Here is a 13,436-nt window from a genome sequence, read left to right as displayed (position 1 = left end):
CATTAGACAGCCAGGGACTTTGTTAATATTTTGTAGCTGAAGGCATAACAAATGAGTTGCAATGATTCATAGTGAACCTACAAAAAAGTGATTTGTAATGGTAAATAAACTGCATACTCTCTTCTTGGAGAGGAGTCAAACCTACAATTATCTGTGAACATGAAGTGAGGTGAGTTCAGCTGGAGCAGACGCCAGGGACCAACATACCAGCTGCAACACCTACTGAGATGGCAACTGTCCTTGTTTGCTGGGCAGTCTACCACATACCAATATTTTCATAAAATATTCATGTACATTAGCTGATATTTAAGCTGTACCTATTTACAAGATAATTTATTAAAGCAAGCCTGCGTATCTATACTGTACAATGTTATCAATGCTATTGTGTGATTAAAATAAAGACACAAGAAGCCGTATCACAATGACTTCATTTGAAGAAACAAACCTATACTATACAATTAACGCTGCTTATCAGTAATTTTATTTCAGGTATGTAAGCAGTCAGATAGTTGATAGTTGCTTAAAACAGTAACTGTTCTACTTCTTTGATCTTTTAACAAGAACTCATTGCACATTACCATCCAATCAAGAGGTTATCTCAGAATAACACGATGGAACAATACACAATATAATCTTGGTTAAGCCTTCAGGGTGTTTAAAACTTTATTATTATTGTGCCCAGCAAAGACATTTCACACTTGTGAAATATTAGCTATATAATCTTTACAACTAAAATGAATAACACCTTATAATAGCTTCTATCAGTGATGCCATTCATAGTTTGTACTTACCTGATCTGGGTATACTCGATATTGGCTTTAGGTGTAAAAAGTAGATGTCAACACTAATATCCCACACTTTGATGACACGCAATTCACAGACTACAGGCACTGATGAAGAGTACAATGTTTTGTGAAAGAATACAGTTTTTACACTGCTATGTTCTGTTTAAAGGACTTACAGGAACTATTTTATGCCCTTTTGTACATCATAAGTTTATTTAAATTCAAAACAGTTTGGAATAAATAAATATCCATGAGCCATAATAAAACAAAGATTTTAGAATAGACACTATTGTGGAAACATTCTGCAAAAAGAGGTTTACTATCTTCTGGTATCACAGTGGTTAACAAACTCATGTAAAACCCATTTGGGATCTATTTTAACGCAGTCATTAACCTGTTCATTTTAACCAGGGGCAGTAAAGACATTTTAGGATTTAATTTCTTCTCGTGCTGGCAGGTAAACTTATTTTCGCAGAACAAACAGGGAGGATGTTTCCCCTGGCTGGGGGGTCTAGAACGAGGGGTCACAGTCTCAGGATACTTAGGACTGAGATGAGGAGGAATTTCTTCACTCAGAGGGTGGTGAACCTGTGGAATTCTCTACCACAGAAGGCTGTGGAGGCCAAGTCACTGAATATATTTAAGAAGGAGATAGAGAGATTTCTAGACACAAAAGGCATCAAGGGGTATGGGGAGAGAGGGGAACTTGGTATTGAGATAGAGGATTAGCCATGATCATATTGAATGGCGGAGCAGGCTCGAAGGACTGAATGGCCTACTCCTGCACCTATTTTTCTATGTTTCTATGAACCCTTTTACTCTTAACAGTCGTTAACCCTTTTATTTTAATTTTATTTTAAACAGATTCATGACTGTGGGGTAAAAGTTCTACCTCTGCGCCCCGGTACACGCCAGGAATGCATATTGCAAAATTGCAGATTGCCAGCCTGTGATTTTCAGACCATTCATTTCAATGGATGGAAAATCGTGGGCTGGCGGGGGATGCACAACGTCACGATTTGAGCTTCTGGCATGTGCCAGGAGCACAGAAGCAGAATTATTACCTCTGTGTTGAAAGGAATTTTATGTGAACATGTGAATCAGTCTGATCCTCGGAGAAGTGCAACCCTTAATGACCCTGCTGTGTAATGTGACTGAAACTGAAAACTGAATACTATACTGACAGCAATGGAAAATGTAACCTAAGAGAGTTGAAACCAATATAGTTAATGATCATAATTGATAATAATGCTATGGTGCAAATTCTATTTTTTCAACATTTTCTCTGAGTGATAAGGAAACTGCTTCTTTGTATTTGTTAGTGACCTTATTAATCACATAGATTCTCTCCAATGCATTGATACTACTCGGAGCTCGAGGTCTGATGCAAAGCTTTCAAACTTCAGTGGTTCCTCGACAGATGATCAAACATAAAGAGGCCACAGGCAGGAGAGCTAGTGTCTACAGTCTAAGAAAGTAGGCTGTTACTAAACTGCAACTTTTCTTTGCATGACTTGTGTTGTGCAACCAATTGAGTCTGTGTTCTGATGGTTGTAAAGACATCGCAGATGAGTGAGTGTAGTTACTGTATGTCACAGCAACGCAGTCATGCAAGAGGCAGGTGAGAAAAACGTTTCAAACCTTGGAACCGGTGGGAGAAAGCAGCAGGTTAGGCTGATGTCTTGCTTCAGTACCGCACACTCTCTAGACATGTCTATTGCTGCGACTCATAAAATGAGTTGAGTTTTAATTGCTTTCCTGCCGTTCTTTGGCCGAGGGTTTGATTTTATGGCTTTTGTAAAACCATCCATCAGATCAAATTGTTTCAAAAAGTAGGATTAAAATTCTTCCCATAATTTGACAGCTAAATTCATTTTTATGCAATGGTCTGAAATAACTTATGGAGAATGCGCAAATGCAGTCAGGCATAACACTGTCTACTCAGTTGTAAGTGGAAGGTTAACTCACTGAACCATTCTTATCAGGGCATTTATCAATGCTGCAGCAGAGTGGTAGTTACAGTCCACATTTATTAGTCATTTGACTTGTTTCTTTAGCATTATTTTGTTAAACTTTTTGCTCCATCCATTTGATCTATGCCTCAATCATAGAATGCTGTAATTACCGTAATTGGACAAGATGCATATATAAAAACCAGAGACGTGAGGAGCAGGAGAGGGTTAGGATAATATGTGGTACTGGTCGAGCTATTTCTCTGAATGGGGCGAGTTCGCTTAGAATGTAGCATTGACCACATTTTAATTTTTCTGAATGGGATGGGGTTTATCTATACTTTTTATAGTGGTATCAGTCAAAGATTTTGCCTTTTTCACCACTTTCAATTAAACTTCTTGTCATAAATCTCATCATCGAGAAACTACCTATGAAATAACACTGGACGGCCAGCTGGTGGCACCGTCCAAGGAGTATAAATACTCGGGCGTGGGCCTAGCTTGCCCAGGGACATTTTGTAAGACAGGAACTAGTGAAGTACAACTAGACCTCCATGTTCTGAAACAAGTTGATTAAAGCCTTGCTTTATACTCAAACCAAGTGTGTAGTGAGTTTTATTACGTCACTTCTTAATCTGCCAAGATCAGTATGACCATCCATTCATCTTACGCCAAAGTTCAGATTTGAAATCCATTCAGTTGCTTTTCCAGTGACGGGTTGACATATAGCACGATACAGACAACGTCAGAGATCTAACGGTTGAGATTCTTCGCTGTTTGGTGTGTCAGAGAGTTGCGAGCTAAGCGATGAGACCTCAGTGCTACTGCAAATGGAATGGGATCTTCCACCAGAAAAGCCTGTCTGTGGGGGAAAAAAACATGTTTTCTTTTACAAAAGGACAAATCTCCTCAAAATAAAAAATACTGAAATGTGTACAAAGAAGATTACACTGCCTCCTTCATGAATAAAATATTATAGAATGTAGAGGAGATTTTCTTTAGAGAAAAGTGAGAGGGGGGCACATTTCAGGATCCGAGGAGATCTTGGCCTCAAAAATCTGTGGGGTTCTGCCAGGTCTCGGCATGTTGGGAGATTTTCCAAAATTTCTTGTGAGGGGCAAAGCCTCCATCTGTCCCTTACAAGGCAAGTGTCATTGGGGGCGGAGCCAGGGACGGGGACTCCCCACACTAGGAGTTCCCATTTGTCTGGCTCAGTCAGGACCTAATGTATCTCTGGAAGCCGGTATGCCCAGCGAGAAGAGCAGTCCCCTTACACGGGGGACTGAAGGGGGACCTGGCTGAGCTTGTGGAGGGCGGGTGATCCTGGGGCATCCAACCCATGGTGGCCAAGAGCCTGATTTTCCAGGTGCAGAGGGCAGCTAGGTGCTGGAAATGTGCCTGTAGTGTGGTTGCACCTACCTGCAGTGTAAAGTCACTAAGGTCTTCCCATGGTGACCGGTATCTCTGTACCTCAACAGGGCTGCACTGCAAATTGACTTTCTGTGGTAGTGGACTCGTAGCTATCATCAGAGTCCCAACCAACCCCCGGATATCCTGTTGAAAAATCAAAAATGACAGGATAGTTTTCTTGGGATTGCAATGTCAGTGATACCTCATTTAAAGAGGTTAAGAACATTCAAACTGCCCATTTATTGCATGTCCTTAGAAACACTCCAATCGATGCGGTAATAACTACTTTTATTTTAAGACCCTCTAGAACATTCCGTCTAAGAGTAACAAAGGAAACCAAGAGAAGTGTAATTGCTGCAATGTGCTTACTCCCATCAGGGGGTGATCTAGTGTTCAGTTAACAATATGCAAGTACCGGACATATCACGCTATATTTGACAAAAATACTTAAGGCGGCCTTCGAGACACACAACGCAAAATCATCAAGCAGAAACTGATAGCCAAGTTCCGCACCCATGAGGACGGCTTCAACCGGGATCTTGGGTTCATGTCACGCTACATGTAACCCCACCTGACGTAGGGTCATCCAGACTCGAGTCGTCGTTGGCTTGTTCTCTCCGCACAGATGCGGCTGGACCTGCTGTGATTTCCAGCAAAAAAAATGTTTTTTGTCTGTTTTTCTGTTTTTCATACAGACCCCAGCATCTGCAACATTTGACCCCTTGTGACCCCACCTCATTGTTCTTTGATGTAATGTTTTCCTGACTGACCTGTTTGGACACCATTTACACCTTTGATTGCTGTGATTATCTCTCTGCCGAGGTGTGATAAATGGCAGTTAGAAAGATTACCTGTAAACATCTGACATTATTCTCTGACTATATAAGCTGTGTTTTTATGCATCTCTCCACTTCACCTGACGAAGGAGCAGCGCTCCGAAAGCTTGTGATTTCAAATAAAGCTGTTGGACTATAACCTGGTGTTGTGTGATTTCTTACATTTGTCCACCCCAGTCCAACACCGGCATCTCCACACCACAAGTTCTGAACTGAGGGAGATCCCAGAACTTGTGAGAGACCAAGTCAAAAGTACGTTACCAAGTAAGTGGAATGGACTGGATATTTCTGTTTCCACAATAGGTATAGGGATAATTTTGTTTCTTTAAGTCTATTGTGCATTTCATTTTAATAAAGATTTGTATAAACTTACAAAGTGCTTGAATAGTCCCATTAGGTCATGTCTGCCACTCCTTTCTCTCCAGAAGTGAAAAGCTGCTATTTTGGAAACTGCTTATCCAGGGACAAAGCAACAGATAATGTGGCCAGTTTACATCAAGTACTTCTACTTGTTAAGTACATATGGGCAACAATTCACACTCTTAGCAGACATTTTAATTTGCTTCCAAATTTGCCATCAGCAACTATATGAGGTGCTCTTGTCACTTTAATTCCATAATGGCACTAGTGTCATACAGCATCCGAACAGCAGAGATGCACCGTCATCCCCATTGTGCATTCCTATGTAATGGCTCAGAGAGTAGATGTTCTCTTGGAAGGTCCGGTGTTTGTCTGGTTTGTGCTGAGTTAGCTGGGGCAACAGTCGGGCATGAAAACTGGCTCCAGCATCCCCATTCTAGGGAGAGGAAATGTGATCTAGGGTGATTGCTATCCAGTGACCCCTGCATGCAGGGATGCTGGGTGAGGACAAATGTCAGACTTGGCTGTGATGCCCCATACAACCTATGGGGCCTCACTAAAATTTATCCTATAGAATATTTTAAAAGCAAAACAGACTAACAAGAGATTCACCTTTTTTTCTTGAAAGATTTTTATAACTGGAAAATGGAGCAATGTGTCACCATTAAGGTAAGATTTTTAATATGCTGACAGTTGAGAATACAAAAGCAGGCTCCCGCCCCCACCCACCCCATGGCTCACTCGGTATATACAGTAAGCGGCTAATCCATTTGGACCAGGAGGTTCCTAGTTGGATCCCTGGTCCGCTGAGTTAACATATCGTTCAAGGCAGCGGTAGGAGTGCTAAAGCTGGCTTCAGTGCTCAGATTAGAGAGGGGGAAAATTGCCCACTCCTGATTGCTATCAGGGACCGGTGCTGGAAGTTTGTGTGTGTGGGTGGGTATCAAGCAACAACGGGATTGGGCTTGGCTGTGGTGCCCTCCATGGTCAAACAGCCTGCTGACACACACGGTCAAGGCTCGCGTGAAAAAAATGACTACTTGGATTAGCTAATAGAAGATAACTTGCACTGGTGGAACTGTGCCCGAGTAAGGAGAGGAGTGGAGAAAATCAGCAGAATAAAAGAATATAAATGCCAATGCTATTGCCACACGTAGGTTAAGATAACACACACTTACTGCTTTGTCCCTGTTGCACTGGTCTGTGTGTTTCTGCAGTATGCTCTTCTTTTTGTCCTTGCACCGTTTATTCTGAAACCAGACCCTGATGACCCTTGAGCTGAGTCCTGTCATCTCGATCAGCTGCTGCTTCATAAGTGCATCCGGTCGGGGGTTTGCAGCGTAACAGGTCCGCAATGTGAGTAACTGCTGCTCGTTCAGCACGGTCCGCACACGGCTTATCTTATCAGAGTGTTTTGGAGCTGACTGACAAGCCTTGAATTTCTCTAATGAAAAACAGAAACGTTCAACAACAACAACAACAAAAATTGAGGCAGAGGGGGATTTTTACTGTGTCAAATATCAGCACACCTCTCGCACTGGATCAGTGTAAGGTGAGCCTTTTTTACTCGATGATAATAACACCAACCTTTGAAAAGCACCTCCTGTTGCACTGGTATCACATTTTCAGTTCCCACACATCCAATCAACCTCTCTGATACCCACTTTACACGACATTGCTTGGCCCTGGAGATGGAGCACGCGGTGTCCGCCGGCACCACTGCCCAGTGCTCTCTTACAAATCTGAAGTGCAGTTCTGCTGTTGAAGGTGCTCTGGAAATGGGCCAACACAGTGAAAGAGGCTGCCCAGGCATCTTACAGGAGGGCTTCTACTTGAAGCGGTTCTGTTATATAGACCTGGCACAAATGAGACTGCCAATATTGTGCTGTGGACTTGCCAAAGCACCAGATCAGTATTATTTAGAATTATAATTACTTTCTACTCTAGTGATACAATTTGAGCACAGACATCAACTGACCTGATAGATACGAGCTGCCAGTGTCCGATATCGAGCTCAGAGGATGCTCTTGAGTTAAGCTGGGACCTGGAAGCCGGCCATCCTCAATACAGTAGGGTCCGTCGAATCGCAATCTGAACTCATCCCCAGGCAGGAGCCGCCGACTGCAGGCGACACAGCGGAAACATTGTTGGTGATAGATTAGCTCTCTCGCTCGGAGAACCAGGTCTGAGGATAACAATCCAGCCTGACATTGAGCACATCTCACAGAAAATTTTCTAAGGAACAGCAGAAAAAAATATGAGGAGAGTAATGTTGTTGTGCAGTTTCAGTCTCGGAGAGCACCTTAAAGCTACATTATTTTACGCCGAAGAAAATTATTCAAGCATCTCTGTCTCAGACTAACCCAACCCAGCTCCAAAATATGTCCAACCCTACAATTGGTCTGGGTGAACCTGAGGCGGGAAAGGCAGCAGTGCGAGTGTTGTTTGAGCCCAGGATTGGGTTTGGTTATGATGTCTCCCATGGGTGAATAGCCTGCTCACAATCAGTGTGCAGCCTCAAACATGACCACTTGAAATTGATACTGGAGGGCTACCGATATCCATGGAACGGTGCCACAGCAAGAGTCAGTGCCTTTGGGGAGGAGAATAAAGATTTGGAAAAGACGCAAGAAATAGAACTTAGAGAATATGTTAACAATGTTGAGCTTGCAGCCCGTAACATGCCTGAGCGGCTCCCAATTTGTGCGTTAGACTCATTGGATCCTTGAGTTGTATTTAAATGAACCGGATGCCCCATAATATAAGTTGTTGTTGTTATATTCAAGGCGCAGATAAATAGATTTTTGGACCCTGGGGGAATCAAGGGATATGGAGATCGGGTGGGAAAGTAGTTGAGCAGCACGCCAGTTGCACAGCGTCTGTTTGAAGCAACTCAGGGACCCCTGAGCTCTGTGCCCCCGCCCCTCCAGGACCCCTGCTTTCTTGCCCGGTTAAACCCCCTCCCCACATGCCGGGAACATGCTGACAATGTGGCCCGGGCACTTCTGCGGCGCCAGTAAATGATGCAAATGAGCCGACCTCAGGTTTACTTAGTGAAGTTCGCCCATTCGCGTGTCGTCCTACATTGCACCTACACAGCACTAGCACCAGTGGTGCAGCATTTGGACTCATTACCAGCTCCATTATTTCTGGATTTAAACAAAACTTAGAGATCCCTGTAATGTTTTATGTCTAACTGTGAAGTTTATTTTCCTGTAATACCTCTGATACCAGATGATTGTTCTGACGTTGCACTTAAGACGTCATACACTCTCTGCTTCTCATTTGCCATGGCTCCTCACCTCTATAGTTAGCTTGGCCTGAAATGATGGTGGTTTCAGATGAACAGAACACACTGTACAAAATAACAGATGGTTGGTATGAATTATAGGCACGCATGGGGTTGCTTGTTGATATTGGGTATCAAGCTGCTTAAATAGCTGACCAAAAACTAATTGATGCTGCATGCATCTGTAATTCACTCCTGAACATCTGTTATTCTGCATCAATATATACCAACAATTTACAATGTACTATTGTTGGCTGCTGAAGGACCCAATCAAAGGAGTAATAGCACTAGATGACAGTCTGGAGAAGCACATGTGCCTGATTAATGACATGCTGCCTACCCACCCACATCAGGAAGAATGTATTAGTATGATTTCAGATAAGAAGATTGTTTCTGCATTGCCTTATGACCCAGAAAGGTTGCAGCCTAAATGTCAACCATTTCCCAGCGGCATCTGTTGCAAAAATGCAAAAATTATGCAAATGCTATCATGAAAAACATTCCAGATGCTGTTTTTGTGCGAGGCAGATGGTAATGAGCTAATGGCAGCAATAAATCCATGCCTGTACATTTTAGTGATTTACCATTACTAGTGGTAACCACCAGATTACAGGATGTGTCTGTCTGGTGGTGTGATGGCCACTTTTTGCAGCTGTCAGGAATAGTACAGAGCAGACTGAAATTCTGCCCAGTGATGAGTAGGAGTCAGATTGCAAGGATTACCTGTGACATAAGAACATATGAATTAGGAGCAGGAGTAGGCCATACGGCCCCTCGGGCCTGTGTCGCCATTCAGCAAGATAATAGCTCATCTTCGACCTCAACTCCACTTTCCCACCCGATCTCCATATCCCTTGATTCCCCCAGAGTCCAAAAATCTATTTATCTGTGCCTTGAATATAACAACAACTTATATTGATATAGGGCCTTTTACGTAATAAAACATCCCAAGGCGCTCAATGATTATAATACACTCAATGATTTAGCATTCACAGCCCTTTGGGGTAGAGAATTCCAAAGATTCACAATCTTCTGTGCGAAGAAATTCCTCCTCATCGCAGTCTTAAATGGCCTACCCCTTATCCTGAGACTATGCCCCCTAGTTCTAGACTCTCCAGTTGGGGAAAACAACCTCTCAGTATCTACCCTGTCAATCGCCCTCAGAACCTTACATGTTTCAATGAGATCACCTCTCATTCTTCTAAACTCCAGAGAGTATAGGCCCAATATACTCACTCTCTCCTCATAGGACAACCCTCTCATCCATGACCTCCCATTTCCACAAGTTTTCAGTCTTAACTGTGTCGCTATAGGAAGACGTCAAGTGAATGCCAGGCGCTTCCTCACAGAAAATCAGAGGGCCAATGATCTGGGTCCACTGTTGCACATTTCCTAATAACCCATAGAGCAGAATTGACCAAGGCCTGGAAGCAAGTCTGCAGCCTCTTGTCTTCTTCAGGAAAAAAACAGGCTGTGCAAGGAGACTTATTGAAAGAAAGGGGTGGAAAAATAAGTTGAGAAAATGAAAATGATAAAGGAATTAAATACTATAAACTATAAAATTAGGATAGAATATATGACCTGATACAATTGTACCCTGCCCTCTAACCCCATTTCACCTGGTCTACATTTGATCTTGACTCCTCATGTGCAACACCATGGGATGTTGACTAGTATTTAATAAAAATGAATAATAACAAGGAGATGACAGATGTTATTGCTCACCTGAAGTAGTCAGCCTTGCAGTAGGGCTTTCCCTCTCTCAGGAAGCAGGTGCAGCTCTCATCCAGATAGTGGTTACACTCAACACACTTGAGACAGGCTGCATGCCACTCCAGATCAGGATAGACTCTCAGAATATATGGATCCGTAATATGTTTACTGCAGCCAACACATACAGAGTCTTCCCCTGCAATACAACATTTCAGAAAACACCGTAATGAGATCAGTCTTTCTGGTCACCTTAATCAAATCAGGCCTCAAAATGCCAAAAGCATGTGGTGGTATGGTGGGAGTACAGGATGATGGTACAGTTTACAATCAGTGTAGGTGTTATGGTTAGAATACAATGCGGATGGTATGAAAAGTAGTCAATATGGGTGGCATGTTGGACGTCAACATGGATGGTATAATTAGCTATCAGTGTGAGTGGTAATGTGGGAAATCAGTGTGAGTGCTATGATCAGCCTGGGTTGAATAATCAGCATTGCAAGTGGACGGTCAGTATGGGATTGGGAAAATCCAGGATTGGTACAGTGGCACATTTACTAATTTCTCTAGTTGGCCATGTCATGTTAGATACCTCCACAAGTGAGGTGATCTGGGTAGTTCACAAATGAGAAGAGCATGATTGTGCAAATTGACTGCCATGTTTACCCACAATAACAACTGTGACTGCCTTCAAAAGTAATTAATTAACTCTGAAGTGTTGTGGGGCATCCAGTGAATGTGAAAGGAGCTTTATTAATGCAAGTTCTTTCTTCTTTACAGTCTATGAAAATAATTATAGTATAACTACTGGCCTGGATGTATTTCATTTATAGCATTTATAATATGATGATTTCAATTGCCTTTCTAATTGAGATTAATAACTTGAAACAGAAGATCTATGCAAACTGGTCTAATTCACAGGCAATAGAAGGGGCAATTGAATCTGAGGAGAAAACTCAGTAACTGTAAAATTAATTGGATAAAATATGAAAGTAAACAGATCAAATACAGATTGGCAAGTAAATATAGGTGGCATAAGTATCACATGAACAGTTTGGAAATAATTAAGGATGAAGTTGCTAAGGACAAGTTGAAAGAGATCTAGGTAGCTTAGTAGACCTGACGCTCAAAGCACCATTCATGGTGGAGCAGCAATTAATAAAGCAAATAGAATGCCAAACTATATAGCCAAAACAATAGAATACAAGTCGGAGGAAGCCGTAGTCAAACTGTATAGTGCTCTGGTCAGATCATACCTCGAGGACTATCTCCAGTTCTGGTTACCTAGGCACGATGGAGACATTCAAGTCCTGGAGGCAGTTCCGAGAAGCCCAAGGTTGGTCCCTAGTGTCAGAGGACTACATTATGAGAAACTTGGATTTCTCAGTTTGAAAGGAGGCAACTGAGAGATGACTGTGTAGAGGTTTATAAGATAGCAAACATTATGGAAAGGCAGATCTGGAATAATTGCTTCAAACTAAACCATGACAATAAGATAGGGGGACATAATGTCAGACTAATAAAAGGGAAATTTAGGACTGATGTCAAAAAGTTCTTCTACATATAAAAGGTGTTAACATATGGAATGGACTTCAAGAAGAATAGTGCAGGCAACTGCCCTAGAATCTTTTGAGATAGAGTTGGACACCATGATAGGGGGCTGTTGAATCTTTTTGAATGATGAGCTAAGATAAATTGAGTGGACGTCCTCATCTTTATCTATCTTGTCATCTTGCGGTTAAAAAAAATCAATCAATACTTTTGTAGTTGTCATCCAGGAAAATGTTTTGTGATTCTGATGTTTTACCTGTAGAAGCATAATTTCACTTCCACCACAGTTTGTCCACATGACTGCTATAATAATCAAATATGTCATGGCCAGCAGCCTAATATGACAAACCTCTCCACTCACAAGGCTGGGCATAATACTCTGACAATTTTACTTCTGAGTATCCAGTCAGCATCACTTGTAGAAATATTTATTGTATCACGCTGCTGCCCACGACCCATCCTTCATATCTCTGTCTTAAATTAGACAGATAGAGAGGTGGCAGTGAGTTATAAGGCAATATTTCAATCAAATGATTTATGAAAGTCAGAAGAACCTTGAAACTGAATTACTGCATCAAACTCTTCTCTCATCATCTATAACTCTCTGATCTATTATCTGCATTTTATTTTTAATAATTTTAAACTATCATATTGCACTGAGCATGGTAGAGATGTTATGACACAAGTGAAAGGGTGTTAAAGATTATGAGGGAAAATTTCTTTTGGTTGCTATGCATTAGTAACATTAGGGTAAATTGTTGTCTGTATAGAGCTTCGAGCGCCAAGAGTGCATAGCACAAATTCTGGCATGCTCTGCTCATGATGAACTTTTTGTAATATATTCTAAATAATTACAGCAGCTACATCTCTTTTCACTTTACATTTCTTCACAATAGTGCCATGGCATTTCTTACAGCCCCCTGAGAGGGCAGATGGGGCCTCGGTTTAATGTCTCAACCGAAAGACGGCACCTCCGACAGTGCAGCACTCCCACATTACTGCACTGAAGTGTCGGCGTAGATTATGTCCTCAAGTCTCTGGAGTGGGACTTGAAACCCACAACTTTCCTGACTCAGAGGCAAGAATGCTACCAATGAGCCACAGTTGACTAGGTTCAGGCGCACAGTTTAAAGCTGCACTGTGCTGTTCAAGCAGCATCCATTCACAATACGGAGCAGATCATATCCATATAACTTCAGGGCGCAAATTTCCTTGTACATTTTTCCTTTAAAGGCAATAATGAGCTCAAGGCCATGCAGATTTTTTTAGGTCACGCAGTGATTCTTTTTGTACTTTTGTTATGTATGAAAATAATCGCAATCTGCAGCTTTCGTACTTAATACCTGTACAATATGTGAAATGATCATGCTATGACCGTTCTTCAATAAAGGTGAGCCAAAAGCAAAAACGCAAAGGCCCATAAGTAAATCATAATGCATCTGTCTAGTTTCACGATTGTGTTGCTGCTCTTGAAGAGATTGCAGTACAGTCTTTATCTACTGAGCCCAAAAATAAATGTAATAAAAGATTCAGCACCTCCCAC

At 41.9% G+C, this 13,436-nt stretch overlaps 1 protein-coding gene across 1 annotated transcript; it reads right to left on the bottom strand.

The window, feature by feature from the left end:
- Nucleotides 1-411: 411 nt before the first annotated feature.
- On the bottom strand, nucleotides 412-7,628 carry LOC147108103 (insulin gene enhancer protein ISL-1-like; the record flags this gene model as incomplete). Its single annotated transcript, XM_086005987.1, has 4 exons — nucleotides 412-3,599; nucleotides 4,157-4,291; nucleotides 6,522-6,787; nucleotides 7,322-7,628. Coding segments are annotated over 4 exons (825 nt in total), but the record flags the coding sequence as incomplete, so codon positions are not given.
- Between the last annotated feature and the right edge of the window lie 5,808 nt (nucleotides 7,629-13,436).

This window comes from Somniosus microcephalus, chromosome 13 (assembly GCF_052327205.1).
Source record: "Somniosus microcephalus isolate GS21.2 chromosome 13, FLI_Smic_1.0, whole genome shotgun sequence".
Taxonomy (NCBI): Eukaryota; Metazoa; Chordata; class Chondrichthyes; order Squaliformes; family Somniosidae; genus Somniosus; species Somniosus microcephalus.
Note: the sequence above shows the minus strand (reverse complement) of the source record. Positions and strands in the feature narration are given on the sequence as shown.